The 18,733-nt window shown below is 45.6% G+C and overlaps 1 protein-coding gene across 1 annotated transcript in view; it reads right to left on the bottom strand.

The window, feature by feature from the left end:
* EFHD2 (EF-hand domain family member D2) overlaps positions 1–18,733 on the bottom strand; it is a 313,776-nt gene that overhangs the window by 168,381 nt on the left and 126,662 nt on the right. The window contains exon 2 of the mRNA XM_069610892.1: positions 14,998–15,145. Within this exon, the coding sequence (XP_069466993.1) occupies positions 14,998–15,145 (148 nt within the window). The remainder of the gene's footprint in view (positions 1–14,997; positions 15,146–18,733) is intronic.

Genomic DNA, 18,733 nt, shown 5'->3' with positions numbered 1-18,733 from the left:
ACTATTCCCTTCTCCAGCATTGGATCTTTCATGGATTCACATGCTTAGAATAGATTGTATAGCAGTAAACCTGAAGACGGCGGTGAGAATGCAATGCAATATACACTAACAATACACAATACATAGGTACATAAGAAATAAGTTTACCCATATATCTGTACCTCCATAAAGCATACGGTCACCAACAGGTAGAAAAAAACTCTCCACAGTGTAGAGTTTACCTTATTGAAACAGATGGCGCAGGACTACTCTTCCCATCTGCACCTCGTCCGCATGCTGCCTCGCATGGCAGTAGTACCGGGAAAACGTGTGGGGCACCGACCATGCTGCAGCCTAATATATGTCCGTTAGCGGAATTCCTGCCCATAATGCTGAAGAGGACGTTGATCTTGTAGAATGGGCTCTAGGATGCCCTTGCAGCGGCCTTCCGGCCTTGGAGTGGCAAAACGCAATCGTCGACGAGACCCATAGAGCCAATCCTTGCTTAGAAATTGCATTTCCTCTCGTCGGCGGACCATACGCGATGAACAGTTGTCGAGTATACCCGAGTTCTTGTGTACGATGTAGGTAAAATTTTAGGGCCCTCTTAACGTCCAAGGTATGAAGAGCTTTTTCCGCTGCCGATGATGGGGTCACGAAGAAAGTAGGGAGGACAATGGACGAGCGTTTGTGATACACTGTAGGAACGAAAGTAGGATTAGTTGCCAGAACCACCTTGTCTTTAAAGAATCTTAGGTATGGAGGGTCTACGACCAACACTTGCAGTTCTGAGATTCTCCTAGCTGACGTGATAGCAGTTAAGAATGCCAACTTCCACGATATGAATTTCATGTCCGACTTGGCCATAGGCTCAAAGGGTGGTTTCATTAAGCCTGCCAACACTACATTGAGACTCCATGTTGGTGGAAAATATTTTACTGGGGGAAAGTTCGAAATAAACCCCTCATGAAGTGCTTCACTAGTCTGTCGCTGAATAGAGGAGACGACTGTCTCTTCCTCGTGAACCTAGAGATGGCCGCCAGGTGCACCTTTATCGATGTGAAAGATAAACCCCCCTCTGCCAAGTGAAGCAGATAAGGCAGAACTTGCTCCGGAGTCACCTTTAACGGGTGTAGACCTTGTTGTCCTCGACACCACTCACAGAACCTCCGCCACTTAAAGGTGTTAGATTTGTTGGTAGAAGGGGCCCGAGCCGCTTGCAGAATTTTCTGGCAATCCTCCAAAATGTCTAAGGTACCAAATTCCGAAAAGTCAGGAGCCAGGCTGTGAGGTTGAGACTGTCCGGGTCGTGATGCCACACCGTACCTTTGTCCCGGGACAGTAGGTTCGGGACTCTCGGAAACGCTATTCGTTGTTCCAGTGACAGGTGAAGCAGGTCGGAAAACCACAGTTGCCTCGGCCAGTACGGTGCCACTAGAATTACCCGGCAACTATACCTGCGTATCCACTGCACCGTCCTCCCTATGAGGGGGAACGGAGGAAAAGCGTAAAGGAACTTGTCCGTCCATGGGAAGGAGAACGCCTCCCCCATGGAACCCTCCTAAGGCCATCTGCTTGCGAATTTCTCGCATTTCTTGTTTTCCTTCGTTGCGAAGACGTCCAGTGGGGGGTGACCCCATTTCTCGAAAACCTTCGTCAGCTGAACTGTGTCCATTTCCCATTCGTGTATCTGGGTCATCCTTCTGGTGAGGGAATCCGCTTGTGAGTTCCTCACTCCCGGGAGATGGCGAGCCACGATGGATATCTCGTGCTTTAATGCCCAATGCCACACTTTCTGGGCCTCCATGGAAAGGGTCCTGGGTCGCGTCCCCCTTGTTTTCTCAAATAAAACATGGCTGTCGTATTGTCCGTCAGCACTCATACTCTCGATCCCTTGCGGTGTGGTAGGAACGCCTTCAAGGCCCATCGTACTGCCCTGAGCTCTAACACGTTGATGTGTAGGAGTGACTCCGTTTGAGACCAACGACCTTGCGTTTGAAGAGTGCCCATGTGAGCTCCCAAGTCAGTTAGAGACACATCTGTGACTATGGTTAGCTGGAACTCCGGTTCCTATAGGGGTACACCGTTGTTCAGGTTGTGGAAACTCTGCCACCACTGAAGAGTCCGAAGCAGTTTGTCGTTGATGATGATTATCTTGACTGACCACGATCCTTGGGCCTGTGTCCACCGGTCCGCGAGGAACTCCTGAACTGGTCTCATGAATAGGCGACAGTTGGCCACCAGATGGATGCAGGATGCCATGGCCCCTAGGACCGAAACGTATTTTCTCACTGAAAGCTTGGTGTTTCGACGTAGTCAACTCGCCAGTTGATTGAGTTTTGAGATTCTGTCGAGGGAAGGCTTCACTAGCCCCGACTGGGTTTCGAACTGTGCCCCCAGGAACACCAACATTCTCGATGGCATCAGCAAGGATTATTTGAAGTTTATGGCAAATCCCAGCTGTTGTAGAAGCTGCATGGTGGCTTGCAAACTTGTGTTGGTCGACGCAGGGGAGGATCCCCTTACCAGCCAGTCGTCGAGATATGGGTATAAATGGTGGCCTTGCCTCCTTAGCCAGGCCGCTACTGGGGCCAGGCATTTCGTGAACGTCCTGGGGGAGGTTTTGAGTCCAAAGGGAAGAACCGTGAACTGGTAGTGAGTTCGCCCTATCACAAACCTCAGGAACTTCCTGTGTTTCCGACACATTGGAATATGGAAGTACGCGTCCTGCAAATCCAGGGACGCCAGAAAATCCCCTTCTTGAACGGCTCGGATCACTTCCTGGAACGTGAGCATTTTGAATTTTAGGCTCTTTAAGGACTTGTTGAGATCGCGTAAGTCTAGAATGGGACGCCATTTTCCGTTTGGCTTTTTCACAACGAAGTATCTTGAGTAAACCCCTTGACCTTTCTGTGATGCTGGAACTAAGTCTATCACACCTTTTGATAACATGAGTTTTACCTCTTGTTGCAGTACCCCCAGATGGGAATGAGCGACGAACGCAGGTGGGATCTGCGGAGGGCTGCGCTTGAATTGTAGAGAATGCCCTTTCCTTATTGTGTCCAGAACCCATTGATCTGTCGATATTCGTTCCCATTCCTCGACATAGGCTGATGCTCTTCCCCCCCAGAACGGTGTGTTGCTCGTCATTGCTGATCTTTATTTTGCTTCTCTCTCGACGACGACGGATAGGATGGTCTCTTCCTGGAGGCCTGGAAGTTCTGCCGTCGGTTTGCTGTTTGGGAAGCACGCCTGTATCCCTGGGAGGGGTACGCCGACCTACCGAAGGATCTGTCTCCTGACGCAGAGAATCTGGAATTACCTGAAGCCCCTCTAAAGGGACGAAAAGACTTGCTGCTTCGGCCACTCTGGAGGACACCCAATGAACGTGCCGTGTCCGAGTCCTTTTTCATTCCCTTTAGGGCCTCATCTACTTTCTCTCCGAATAGAAGGTCTCCCTCAAAGGGCACATCTTGTATTGTACCTCCGGCCTGAAGTAGGTACACTTAAGCCATGACTGTCGTAACATGACCCCATTATTGACTTGCTTGAAGCCTGATTCAGCAAGGTACACCGTGATGTTTATTGCGCGATTGGAGGCTTCCTCACCCTCGGACAAGTAACATTGCCGCCTTCCTATGCATTTCCGGAAGATGATCCAGCAACGGAGCCAGCCTGTGCCACATTTCTCTGTCGTAGCTGGTTACAATAGCCAGAGAGTTTGCAGCCTTTACTGTAGTTGCTCCCACAGAGGGCACTTTTTTGCCAAAGGCATCCTGACGTCTTGCCTCGTTTTCAGGCGGAGTCGTGCACTTGTGCTGGGCCTTCGCTTTCCTCGCCGCTGCCGCCGACACCACTGATTCAGGCATTGGTTGGGAGGATAAGCACTCGGGGTAGACTCTGGGGCCTTACATTTTTTCTCAAGGTGACCTTTTACCACCGGTTCCGAAAAGGGGTGATGCATTGTCTACAAACCCTCCTTCCACACGTGATCTAGTATGGGTATTGAAAACACTGACCTTCTCTTACCCATGTGGTCGAAAAGAAAAAAAAGTGTCCTTTTTCTGTTCTTCCTGGGACAAACAGAATTCCTTACACGCCTTCTCCATCATAGAATGGAATGATGCAATATCATCCGAGGGGGCGGGGGGGGAAGACGGGTGAGCCGGGCTCCTTGGGGGTTGTAACTCCACCTCTGACTCCCAGGCTGGATCCCTGGAGGGGTATGATGAGATATCCGACAATCTGGCAGCTCACCTTCCTCTTGGGGTGCCTGTGGTGCTGAGACTGGCGTGCGTAAGTGAGTCGGTGGACGGGACGGGCCCGGCCCGGCTCGTCGACAGGTGACTGTGGCAGGTTTACCTGAGGTAGTCTCTGGTCCAACGACTGTACTAAAGACTGAAGCGTGGACAGAATCTCCAACGACAAAACAGATTGAGGATTGAGAAGAGGGGCAGACACCGGAATTTCGGATCCCCTCGTCGACGACTTGTCAACCACTCGTAGCCCGAGGTCTGGCGGGCCAGCTATTCCCCCGCTCTCGTCCTCCCGAGGACAGTGATACTGCCTGTTCCTGCAGTAAAGTATCCGGAGGGAATCGGATCGAAAACTTCAGGCCTCCAGGCTTCCTGTAGAACCTCCGTCGACGAGGCCACCGTCACAGTCGTCGGTGGGACGGTAGATACCACATGCGTCAGTGGTAGGGAGGGGGCCGATGACTGGACCGCCGTCGACGGTGGCTTAGCAGGTGGTTTAGGCGGTCCCGCCTTTTCTGCACTTGGCCTGCTTTTACCCGACTCGTGGCCGATCTATGGTGATCGCCCGAGGAGGATTTCAGCCTTTCCTTGTCATGCTTTGACGAAGATGACGATTTTCTCATCGAAGATTCTCTAGCTGAATGACTCCGAGATGACTCTTTCTCCACCGGTCGAGATTTCTTCGCCAGTGGTTCCGACGATACAGTGCGGTGTGATGTTTTTGCCGATTGTGTGGAGCCTACCTCCGAAGGGGGGTATGCCCCCGCTCCATCATTCAACCATGCCACCAGCCGTCGATTTCGGTCTTTGAGGGTCTTTTGAGAAAACCCTTTGCATATGTCGCAGTTATCAGCCGAATGAGGAGGGTGGAGACAGTATATACAATCCATATGTCCATCCCCCTCGTAAACTTTTTTCAAGCCGCACGTCGCGCACGGACGGAACAGCGCCTTTCCCGACACGAAGGAAAAATCACCTAACTCCAACTCCAAGTACACAAACCTTGTACAAAATAGTAAGACGACGCGAGGAGATCCCACTACTTTGGAGACGGTTGAAATCTGAAGGGAGCCACGGGGGCGGGGCTCTTATACCGCGACATCCTAGGGGGCATGCATAGGCGGGCCCCAAAAGGACGTAGATAGGACACAAAAGTGTCAGAAGTTTTCCTATAGGAAAAGGCTATATATGTGTACCGAGGGGTCCCAGTCTGACGACGGGGAATATTCTAAGCATGTGAATCCATGAAAGATCCAATGCTGGAGAATAATAATTATGGACTGAATGAAGGACCGCTTTTGCAAATAGTCCTCCTTGATATGAAGTAGAGTCCAAGCAGTAATGCTTTACAAAAATGTGTGCATTGACAAACCAGGTGGCAGCAACACAAATATCCTGCACCGGGACACCCCTCTGAAGAACCGTGGAAGTTGCCATGCCTCTGGTTGAATGAGCCCCTAATCCATCTGGAGGCTCTTTCGCAGCTAATTTATAGCATTCAGAGATTGTTAGAATTATCCATCTGGATACAGTTTGTTTAGACCAGGGTTCGCCAACTCAGGCCTCGAGGGCTGGATCCATGTCGGATTTTCAGGATACCCCTCATTAATATTCATGAGATATATTTGCATGCAATAATTCTAGATGTATGGACATTTTTGTTCATGAATATTAGAGATATCCCGAAAATCCTTCAGGTCTCTAGCCCTTGAGGCCTGGAGTTGGACAACCCTGGTTTAGACACTGCAAGGCCTAATTTATACCCATTATATACAACAAATTGTGGGTCACATTGTCAAAGATTTGCCAATCTGGAAATGTAGAAACAGAGCCCTTTTTGGGTCCAGTCAATGCAACCTTTCCTCTTACTTACTAGCGTGAGGCGGAGGATAAAAAGGTAAGGTAATTTTTTGTGACAGATGAAAATCGGAAACTATTTTAGGCAAGAAAGATGGTTTGACTTTTAGAATAACCTTGTCCCTATGGAAAATTGTGTGAGGAGGCTTACAAGACAGTGCCTGCAACTTACTTACCCTGCGGGCTGATGTTATAGCCACCAATAGAATTGTTTTAAGAGTGAGAAGTATTAATGGGCAAGAATGTAAAGGTTCGAAAGGGGCACACATGAGACATTTTAAGACTAAATTCAAATCCCAGATGGGCACCTGAAAAGGTGTTGGAGGGGTGGAGGGGCGATCTTTACATTTGATAGCCCTTTTAAGAATTGAATTACTAAATGGCATTTTAAAATACGATACCTCTTCTAAGGAATGCTTAAAAGATAAATAGCGCTGCCAAATATCCTTTTATAGTACCAACTTGGAGCCCCAAATTGGCTAAGTGTAAGAGAAAAGAAAGTACTGTTGGAATGGATCCACATTCTTATCCTTGCACCAGTTACTGAACTTGACACTGGTACAGGGATTTTGTTGCTGGCCTTCTGGCCGAAAGCAAAATCTCCATTACATCATCTGGGAGGTCCCAATCCTTATATCTCAGCCTCTCAGAAACCATGCGCGAAGGCTGAGTGTCTTGACCTCTGGATGGAGAACCCGACCATCCTCTTGCGAGAGAAGATCCTCTTTGTGGAAGACGTATTGGAGGGGAAATGGACATGTCCAGAAGGTCCGGGTACCACCTCCTCTTGGCCCAATCCAGAGCAATTAGGATCATGGTTTTCCTAAACTTTCTCAACCTCCTGATCACCTAAGAAATCACAGGGACAGGAAGTAACGTCTACAGGAGAGGAAATACCCAGTCGACTACGAATGTGTCCTCCAGAGCTCCTCTTGGGGGAAATTCCCTTGAGCAGTACAGTTCGCACTTCCGGTTGGCACAGGTCGCGAACAGATCCACTTGAGGGGTTCCCCGAAGGGCGAAGATCTCTTGAAGGACTTCCTGAGCTAGCTCCCATTCATGGGAGACTGCTCTGCATGCTCAGAGCGTCCGCCGCTGTGTTCAACTCTCCGGCTAGATGAACTGCTGATAGAGAGATACCTTCTTGCATTGCCTCTCTGCACAGTGGGATTGATCCTACGCATCCTCTTTTGTTGAGGTAGTACATGGCCATTGTGTTGTCCGTCATTATCAGGACATTCTTTCCCTGTACAGAGGGCAGAAAGACCTTCAGCGCTAGTTTGATTGCCCTCAGCTCCAAAAGGTTGATGTGTAGTTTGGACTCCGATGAAGATCAACGACCGCCGATTGTCAAATCGTTGGTGTGGGCTCCCCACCCGGTGAGTGAGACGTCCGCCACTACCGTTATCTCCGGCCATGGTTGCAAAAGAAGTTCCCCCTTGAGGATATTCTCTTTACAAGCCCACCATAGAAGATCTTGAGCCACCTTGGTTGAGACTTGCAGAAGATCTAACATCTCCCGCGAAAATTGGGACCATTGAGTCCTGAGGGCCCATTGAAGGGATCTTATCCTCAATCTGGCCTCTGGCACGAGAAAAATGCAGGATGCCATGAGGCCTAGCAAACTTAGAAAGACGAATATCGGTAGATGTTGGGCATTTTGAAACTTAGTTACCATCTGTAGAATGTGGTGAGCTCTCTCCTCAGGAGGCGAGGCTTTCCCTGAGGAAGTGTCCAGGACTGCGCCTGGAGTCTCTGGCTTGGACTCATTTGTGACTTCTTGTAATTGAGGGAGAAGCCCAGTCTGTGTAAGAAGTGGAAGATCAAGGCCAGATGCTCCTGGGCTCGTTCGGATGAACTCGCCCTGATTAGCCAATTGTCCAGATAAGGGTAGAACCGAATCTTCCTTCTGATACTCGCTGCTGCCACCACCGCCAGCAGTTTGGTGAAAACCCTCGGGCAGAGGTCAGCCCAAATGGTAGAACCCGAAACTGATAACGGGAACCACCAATTGCGAACCTCAGGTACTTTCTGTGCTTGAGATGGATTGGCACATGAAAGTAAGCATCCTGAAGGTCCAATGAAACAAACAACCAGCCAGTCCTGAAGCTGAAGAGCCTGAAGGATCTGAGAAAGGGTCACCATCTTGACCGTGTCCTTCCTGAGAAACTTGTTCAAGGTTCTTAAGTCCAAGATGGGTCACAATCCTCCGACCTTCTTGGGGATGAGAAAATGAGGGGAGTGCCAACCCTTGTTCCGCTCCGCTACAGGTACATGTACATGTTCTATTGCATCTTTCTCTAGCAGGGTTAAAATCTCCTGCACAAGGAGTTGGCTCCCGGTGGATGAGCTTGAGGTCTTAGATGAAAAGGAAGGCAGTAACCATGGGTCACGATCTCTAGTGCCCAAGCATCCGACGTAATGCCCGCCATTTGTCCAGATACCGAGTGATTCGGCCTCCCATCAGGGTTTTGTGGGTGAAGACCTCAAAGTGGCTTTGCAGTGGCTGCAGCAGTGGCTGAGGAGGTAGTAGCCGCTGCTGTGGCTGATCTAGCACCTTTCCCTTTTCCGTCACGAAAGGGTTTTCTGTTGGCCTCTGTGACTGGCATGCCCACCCCCCTTTTCCAAAAGAGCAGTAGAAGCAAAAGGGGCAACTCTTCCAGGAAGATGAGCCTGCATAAGAGTGTTGTTGAGGCTGTTCTATTGCAGCACTTAGTGATTTTGCTGCCGCTTTTGAGGTCTGCAGCTTCTCCAAGCTCTCGTCAGCCTTGCTGCTAAAAAACCTCAAGCCGCCAAAGGGCATATTAAGGAATATAGACTGCACATCAGGTGCAAAGCCAGATTTTCTTAGCCATGCAAACCTGCGTAGGGCCGTGCTAGATGCCATGGACCTGCTTCCACCATCTGCAGTGTCCAGTCCTGACTGAAGGAATTCCTCCATAGCCTCTTTACCATCTTTTACTACAGCCAGGAAACCATCCCGTTCCTCACCTTCCAGGAAGCGTTCAGCCGCTGATGTCATGCATTCCCACAGGGTATATGTAAATCTTGCTAAAGTGCAAGTGACCTTAGTCGATTTAAGGGCAAGTAAAAACTTTCCGGGCCCAAGCATCAACTTTATCATCCCTGTCTGGTGGTATTGATGGGTAAGCTGATTGCCTAGTGGAGGTTGCAGCTTGAACTACTAGACTTTCAGGGGAGGGATGTTTAGATAGATATTCCGGATCTGAGAATGATGGCCTGTATTTTGGTACACATTTTTTGTTTACTGCTGAAATGGAATCAGGAGTATTCCAATTCACCATCAGCCTCTTCTGAAATGCTTTATGGAATGGAAGAACAGGATCTTTTAGAGGAACTTCACTCAAGATGTCAGTTATATCATCCTGGTCGAAATCTGGGGAAGCTGCCTTCCAACCCATAAAATCAATGACCATTCCCATAAGATTCCTATAACTAAGATCAGCATGATCTGTGGGGTCTGGTCTTTCAAAATCCACTTCAGGTGAAGTGTCTATCTAGGCCACTGGCATTTTGGAGCCAGTCAAAGACCTGTTATTTTGGAATTCGGGTGCACTAGCTCTTCAGGGACCTCCCTGGTTCCAAACCTAAGTCCAGCTGAAGTGACATCCTCTTCAGAGGAGTGTTCTTCAAAAATGGATGACATGGATCTGGAAAATTCCAGTCTAGGTTGAGGATGGAAAACTTTCAGGTAAAGAGGGTGGTATTGACTAGGCATGGGTAATGGTGTTGACTTGGGTATCAGGATTAATGAATGCCTCGATAAAGACGTCAAAGGCGTCGATAAAGACGACGCTGGCTTCGACGTTTCCGAAGGCGTCTTCGATAGTTAAAGGCGTCGACGCCATTTTCTATGCAGTAGTCGATTGTGTAGAGTTTCGATGTCGATTCAGCTACCATCGATTTATGCACCAGAGGTTTTGACTTAGTACGAGACGTTGGGGAACTTTCCCTTGACACACTCGACTCTTTTTCGGCTCTCGCATGTTTAGATTTGATTTCCCTCTGTCACTTTTAGAGTGGGTAGAGGCATGATCACCACACAGCAACTGCGAGGGGGTCTGGGCTGCTTTCTCGAATATTTTAAGCATCGAAGCCCTAAAGGCCTCCCAATTTTCTGGGGAATCATGCTTTGACGGATAAGTTACTCTACTCTCAGAAGAGGAAGAGGAGGAAAACCTGTGACGTCGCTTTCTTGACTTTGTCAAAGACGAGGAGGATTCCCCCCCCCCCCCCTCCCGAGCGACTCCTGGATCTCGACCTCCTCGACTCATGTCGAGATTTTTGACTGGATTCATCCGAATCTTTGTCTTTTGGAAGACTTATAGGTTTCCTCCCCCACCGACAGCTTACCTCTACGTTCCCTAAGAGCCTTATTGGCCATGGCCTGGCAAGAACCACACTTGTCAATCCGATGGTCTGGGCTGAGGCACCAGAGGCAATTCTGATGGGGGTCGGTAATTGACCTTTTCCTACCACACTTCTGACATTTTTTTAACCCTGTCTTGGGTGTGGTGGGAGTAGATGACGAGGAGGACATCTAAGAAAAATCTGATGCGTCGTTCGTAATGCGGAAAAACGGAACTGAGGTAACGGGCGCTGCTCGAGTGCTTTATACAGCAGATGACATTGGCGCTCGATGGCGGATCTCGAGGGACAACTCCTCGGCCTCGAACCCTACGCACTCTGGGATACGAATATTATCATAAGATGAGGAATACGTGGGAGGACAATCCATTCGAAGAAGAAAAGCGCACCGTTAGTACTCAAGCTACTTATACTGATGATGTTGACACGCCATGGTGACACTCAAGGGACATTGAAGCCACGACATTGTGCACAGTGCCCTATGCCGAGAAATGTTTTGTCGAAGCAATAAATCTGACGAGATACGTATATCAAAGATATACGTGGGAGGACACAATCCATTTGAAAGTTTTATTTTATGTGTGTTGTTATGTTGCGATACAGATACTCAATATGACTGTTAAAAGAGAAACTCAATTACATAAAGAACAGTATTTGGCAACAATCTGAATGTTAAATGAAGTGATCGAAAAGTTAAGTTTCAGTGCCATTTTTGATGATCACCTGAATGTATCGCTCACTGTAATCTGAATTCTGACCAACAAATAGAAACCTTTACTGCAATATCTGACCAACAAATACAAACCTTTACAGCAAAATCAACCAAAAGGGTTTAGATAATTTGCTTGACAATTTTAATCAAGTGTGAACAACAGTTTAAGGATTACCTACCTGGGTAAATGGGAGCAGCTAGAAATCCCCTCACCCCCCAAACTCCCACAGTACATTTTTCAAACAGATAATCATTGGAAACTATGGCAGATCAGAAGGACGACACAGACACTCGGAAGGAATCTTTAAAATTACTGTATTCAAAGATATGGTGAAAACTTAACTATCCCCATCGTTATAGGGCATTCCTTACCTACTTATATGCTCGATCGTCTTGAAATGTCCAAAAAGAAGGAGTACACTGTCCAAAAACTAATGCTATCTGACCCCATCCCTAAGTTGAACCAAAAAAAATAAGGTCAGGAGAAAGTCTCCCTTTTCCAGACAGGTGCTTCTTGTACCATTCACTATGGTCTTTTAAACTCCAGTCAATATGCAATTTTCTTTCGTGACTCCTTGTATTAGCTCATACAACTCGCTCAACGGGCTCTTGCTGCTCCCTATCTTTGATGCAATGACTTTCCTAGCTAGAGTATGGTTGGTTCCTTAATCTTGAAAGGGTTTGCATATTCAGGCAAACTATAAGTCTCTATGGGATTCTTATTTCTCTTGTCGGTATATTTCTCTTCTGAATTGTTGTTAAGGTTTCTGGAGCCTTCGGCTCATTGTCAGTCGTTCTTATATACCACTCATTCACTTCACACACAGGATTAATCTTCCATTTCTTCCAGTATAATATGGTTTACTGTGATTTTATCTCTGAAATAACAGTGATATACAATTACAAAGTGCAAGAAAAAAAGATCAGCATGCCTGAACATTGCCCATTGTAGAAATTCCTTTTTTGGGGGTGGGACCATGCAGACCCCCCCCCCCAGACTTGCCTCTCCTTCTCCTAAACTCTCCTCGTCTCCTTCCACTTCATCACAATTTTAACCAAAATCTTTTCTTTTTTACACCTAAACTCACTCCCCATCATTACACTTCGCCTTTATTTCGATATTTTTTCTGCTGGACTATTTTTTACCCTCTATGAATTCTAGCATCTTTGTAAATTCAGTTATTATTTCCTGCAATATTATCACTAGGTATCAATAATGTACTGAAATTCTTGTAAGAATGTTTGGCTTCCCAGCCTGCCCAACTTTGATGTTTGTTTCCAACTCTTACAGCTATCTCTTGTTCTCTCTCTCCCTTTTATGGTCATCTATTATTCTCTTTGCCATTTAGGCAGTTCACATTTGGCAACAACTCCTTTTCTCCTTCACTTCTATTGGTTTCCCTTTTAGAGGGGGTTATGCTGTTCTTTCCTTCACCCAGGCAGTTCAGGTTTTTCAGATTTACTTTCTCACTTTTCTCGTTTCTACTGGGACGACTTTTAGCATTCTTAAGGATTCACGCCTCAGTTCCCGTTATTCCCTGGTTTCCTGTTGCCTTCTTGTTCAGGTGGGAACCTCTCAGGGTTGCACACAGTTCAGGTCTCTCCGTGTATTCTGTCTTTGTTCATCTCCTTGCTGGCATCTTTGCCAAGACGCAGCTCGTCCCCTCTCCCCCAACATTATTCCTCACTGCGGAACCTAGACAGCTGTAGCAGTCTCCCCTTGGCGGTCTCTGCGTCATTGCCCGGGCAGCCTGCCAACAACTGTAGTCTTGTGGTCACGCCATGACCACTACTCAGATGCCGCTCAGGTCAGAGTCTCATCTCCTTCAGTCTCTATGCAGCTCTCTTCTCGGTTGACAGATCCAGCAACTTTGGGCTCCGAGCTTGTCCACGGCCCAACCTCCAGTTATAGCAACGTTACCAGGGCACCTCCCCTGCTTCTCCAAGCAATCCTCTTTTTCCTCTACAGAGTTATCGAACACTCCTCTTTAAATCCCCTCGTCTCTCTGGATTTAGGCTTTTCAGTTAGAGCCAGCTGCTCTTTTCTATTGCGCCTTTCAAGTCTTGATAATTCGAAGTATTGGATAGGGGGGGGACAGTCCCATATATGCCATTATATATCTTGGCTTCGGGAGTTCCCCACAGGAATGGTAGTCCCCTGCCCCTATGGGGGATCTTCTCCCAATGAGGTCCTACTTAACCTCAACCCCTAGGGAGGTTGTTGAGGAGCAGCCTCATCTCCTACCCCCACGGGGAGGGGCTCCCCCTTCGGGAGAAGTGACTAATTGCCTCAATTCATCACAATACGCTCCATCAGGTTGATTTACATCACAGGTAAAATGGTGAACATGATTAGACCAGATATTCCCTACATAAACCCTTGATAGTTACCTGAAGTTTTAAGAAGTACCTGGTGGTTTGGTCCAGAGGACAGTCCAAGCGTAGACAGTCAGCTGCCAGAGAGGACCAAAAGCATAGAAACCAGCTTGACCCAAATCTAGTGCACTCTAAACGAGCTACAGTGACATTGTTGAATTCCATGTGGTCAACTAGCATCTTCAATGGCAAGCGCACACAAAACAGTTCCATGTGGTAAGCTTGGCAGAGACTGTTACATGCAGATCTTTGTTACGAGTCCTCCCTCTGCACCTACTCCCCATCTGATCCCTCCCACCCCCAAGGTATAACAAACATGCACATGTTTGGTTGACTCAACCAAACTTACCACTTCAAAATTAAAATGATGCAGCGACTGTAGGACACACACACACACACACACACCTGCTGATCAGCGAGGGGGCAAACATTTCCTGAAAATAATAAACTCTTTGTACTGAGTGTCTCCTTAATTAAACACTTATCTTTAAGCTACCCTACACAAGGGCAAAGGAAGCAACAGACTGAATCCTTGGCATTTCACATGCTTTTACAGGTAGCAATCCACATGGCATAGTAGCCCATCACTTGTTTCCCAGAGCAGTCGAACATTAGATCAAGACAAAACTCTTGCTAAAGAATCTAATCCCCCCCACCCCGCCTCAACACAAGACTTTGGTGTCTGAAGATATAGCTGTATATAGTAAGAACAGCTAAGGACACGGTCTTCCAGTTTGTAATGTGCCTGAAAGCACAAGGATCTTTGGCACCAAACTGGTTTCAGTTTTCAAGAAAATCACCAGGTACCTAAAACTTCATCCACATCTACAACTTCTATTGTTTATTATACCATAACACTGTTTACCATCAAACGTCCATTCCGCTCAGTCTATAAAATTGAGCTACTTCGTGCAATTTCTAGAAGGGGATTGTAAGCAGATGAGTGAATTTCATTCCAACCAGAACCTTTGATACCTGCCAATGCTGCTCGAAGAACATGGAAAATCCAATTTGGTGCTAGAGTATCAGATTAAGAATATACAAATGGGAACATGTGAAATAATGAGATCATTTCAAAAATATTCAGATATGAACTGTGTATAAAATGGCTTATACAGGTGCACACAATACTTTAAATAAAACATCCTGGTCATGGCTAAACCCATCAAAGAAATGTATGTTAACTTCAAGTAGAACTAGTGTACATACTTCAAATCATGTGGGTACAACGCAACAACACTCAAGTATAATCGGAATGAAGGCATGGATAAATAGCACCCTCAGCATAGAGCACAGTAGCACAAAAATATTTCCAATTTAACACAGTAAAGCACTGTCCATCTGTGCAATCAAGGTCTATTGTCCACCACATAAGATTCAGTCCCCATAGACATAGGCGATTATGAAGTGTAAATTTATCCCTCTTACCTCTCGGAAATTGAGTTTACAATCCAAATCTTCATCTACTTCTTTAATCATGTTTTTCAGTCCGAGGTGTGTTTGAGGTGCTTCAAGTTTTTCCATCATTAATTTTAGTTCCATAAGATCAATAAATCCATCTTTACCAGCATCATACCTAATGTGCACATAGAAATATAAGAGTTACCTATATTAAAACAACTGTCTTCCGAACCTCAGCGTATATCACTTGTCCAATAACGTGTTACTGAATAAATTGTTAAAACTACAATCTAAAATAAAAAACATACAGAAATATAGAATTGGGAGAAAAACTATATCCTGCAGATGTGTTATATTTCTGTAAAAGTGACTCATTTACTCCACAAGCATATACCTCAGTTAATCAAGGACATTACAGACAAAATACAGTTTTGTGCTCCAGCTGCAAGTATTAACAAAGAAATTCTCTGATCCAGTGTAATAAAGAATGGACAAATGTAAAGTTTATAGGACTTTTCTTCAGCTCAGTGGGAAATGTAAAAAAGGGACTGCTATCTTTAGGGTCTTTAAGTTCTGTCCTTTTGCTACTTCAAAGGGTCTCTGCCTTATTTCATATCTCACAAGCAAGTCTCTTCTGTGACTGCAGGAACATTGTTATTCTTTACATCCAGTGACTTCTGCCTGCACATGCAAGAAGTCAAATACCAGAAACATGAACAGAAACAGTGTCAGATAATAGTACAATTACTGCTTACCCACCTGCCCCACTAAGTTTTACCAAGCAATACGATACCTGTATGGTTACATTATAGCGGACATACTGCCGACGAGGCTACAGGCAGTCCAATTGGAAGAACGGAACTTCGGCTATACGGGGAGGGCAATCCTTGTGAGGCAGCCACCTTCTTCCTTTCGCCTAATATGAGGCTCGAGACATATGCCCTGCTCTCCCTTTTCTAATCAACTGCACATACAGATTCTGAAAATAGACAAAGACATTGCACGCTACAGGTTGTATCACAGTTTGGGCGCTGTGGACATTTTCTTTAAGGACCACTTTGTTATGGCAAGACACAACCATAGATTTAAAGCCAATTAGCCCATTCCCAATGCTTCTTATCGTGTACTAAACGGCAAACCCACACCAGACCAGCCTCACAAAGGTCACTGGAAAACCACATTGTCAGATCTTAGTTACAACTAACTCCAAAAGGCCTTCCTTACCTTAGCCAGTTTCGCCAAAGCACATAAGCAGTGGACCTCAAATCTCCCCCCTCACGTAATGCCCTCATCATACTATTATAACTATGAAAGGTGCTGAAGCCAAAAGTATATTATATTCCTCTTAGAAGCACTGACCAAGCCACTAGAGCGGTCAGAGCAACACCTTAGCCATGATTAGCAATATGATACAGTCGAGCTGCGAGAAACTGACTGCAGTATGGCTATGAGGTTAGTCTATGATCTTGACAGATGGCCATTGATGTGCAATTTGGCACACAAGGGCGAAGCACTCTTGCCTGAGAAAAGTAATGCGGGGATTTGTCACCACGGCATGGATCAACTAAGGGTGCAGAATTTGAACTCTCCACTACCTAGAAATACTTGACTCGAGACAAGCAAGAATCAGTGTGCTGTGTGAATGTATATAATTAAGGTGGCATGTGACTTTACGGCTGGCTAATAAATTGTAACTTGAATTTGTGTCCCCTGGCTCATTACATACAATGAAGTGATCTTCTAGGGGCAGAGATTGTGTCAAGTGGGTAGGCAAATCAAAATTGTACAGGCATAACATGGCCCTGCTAGGCCATGCCCCTCAAGGTTGTCTTTTAGGAAGCAAATTGTTCAAATGTAACGGATGTGATGAACTAGAAGGAATTAGACCCGAGGGCTTCATTTTTATTATTTAAATAATAATACCTTTTTGTCCCAATAAAAAAATAACTGGCGAAACAGTATGTGGTATATGTCTTCACATGTGCCTGTCATAAATGGTGCATAGGTAACACTAAGTCCAAACTGAAAATCTGCATCCAATAACATGTGCGAGCCATTTTACACAGTGATGTGAACTATCCCATGGCCAAACACTTTGCTGAATGCCACAATAAACAATGACATGAAAAGATTTGGCTTCTTTGGAATTTACAAAATTGAAATTGGTCCTAGGGGAGGGGACATAACGCATGTTGCGACAAAAAGAACTGTTGCATCCTCGATTGAAAGTAAGCAGCCGAATGGACACAATATAGACGAATAACTCTATACATTTCTGGGTTATTAAGAGAACATCTATTTTGCTGGAGCACAAACATGTACCCTAACTTATGTAAATCTTCATAAGGGTAACGGTCCCCTGTATTTGGAATCCAGTTTTCCATGCTTCCTTCTGTGATCAATTGCTCCTTCCACGTGACTGGCTTCAATTTTAGAATTTGTTGCCATTTTCAATACTATTACTGAGATGATATTTAGTGTCCGTTTTATTCCCAATTTTAACAGTATAAGGTTTTCAGAAGTTTTAATAATCGGTGGTTGTTTCTTATGCACCTTGGACAATGATGTGAATTGAACAGGTTCTCTGTGAAACACTTAGCCTGGTCAAGGGTGGAATAATTGACTGTACTGCCTAACAGCCATCATGGACATATTAAGAAATGTTTAAATCACAGGATTGTAAACGACCTACCACAGTCAGGGAATTCATGCGGCCATAGGAATGGATGCACTGGGCACTTTATGGGAAATGAGATGGTTGTTGAACACTTGGGATGACCACCACAAACCAAAAAAAGATTTATCTAATTGTGGAAATTAGATCAATCGACAATGGACAGGGTCTGTTATAGATGTAAGGTATTGGATGAGATGCATTATGCACTTGAACAAATGCTCAGAGCAAATGTTTAGGTCAACATATGCTGCTATGCACTAAGCACCTTAGGCACTATACACTTTAGATAAAGGTCAGTATGCTGCTATTGCATATTGCACTTTGGTACCTTGAATACCAGTTTCATATATTGCCAGCTGCACTAGGCACTTTATAGATAGCCAATCTTACAACAGAAGCCGAAATGTTGCCATTTCACTTTCCATTTTGCAGCTGAATGTTCACATTGGATACTGGTAATAATGCCATGTCTCCAACGGATGCTGCAGTACCGATACAGCAACTCAGTGTCATTATTCAAAGAAAGGGGTTCTTCAAACGAGAATATGCCACGCAGATTTAGAGAATCCATATGGCAAAACATTGAAATAATTACAATTGTATGTTATGGGAAAAAATATTGGTGGTAGAATGAAGCAGCAGAACAGTTTATTGACCAGAAGTAAAATGTAACAGATTCCACAAGAGAGCACAGTTTAATTACGAACGGATGTTATTGAGGTTTAATAAAATGACCCAATGATTAGGAATGTAAACAACTAGATAAAGATGGCAGATGGAATCTAGATGTATTACTGTGGGTCATTTACGAAAGTCCTTTGTTCATTTCCATCCCAGACCAGTGACTTATTGCTTTCAAATGTGTACGGGTGAAGTGAGGCACTTTGTTGTGAACAAGCAGCGATTAAAGCCGCGAAATGCGTAGACGCCCCAGCAAACTTTTGCTATACCAGGGGAGGATCATAATCTGATCTTTTTACACATTTCCATGTTTTTACCTGAAATATAATAAAGGAAGATATGTTTTGTTAAATTGATTAAGTATTCAGGTTTTTTTTTTTCTTTTTGACGAAGGACAGTTATGGA

This window comes from Ambystoma mexicanum, chromosome 8, assembly GCF_040938575.1.
Source record: "Ambystoma mexicanum isolate Mex_15411 chromosome 8, UKY_AmexF1_1, whole genome shotgun sequence".
NCBI lineage: Eukaryota > Metazoa > Chordata > Amphibia > Caudata > Ambystomatidae > Ambystoma > Ambystoma mexicanum.
The sequence above is the reverse complement of the archived record's forward strand: the minus strand, read 5'-3'. Positions and strand labels throughout refer to the sequence as shown.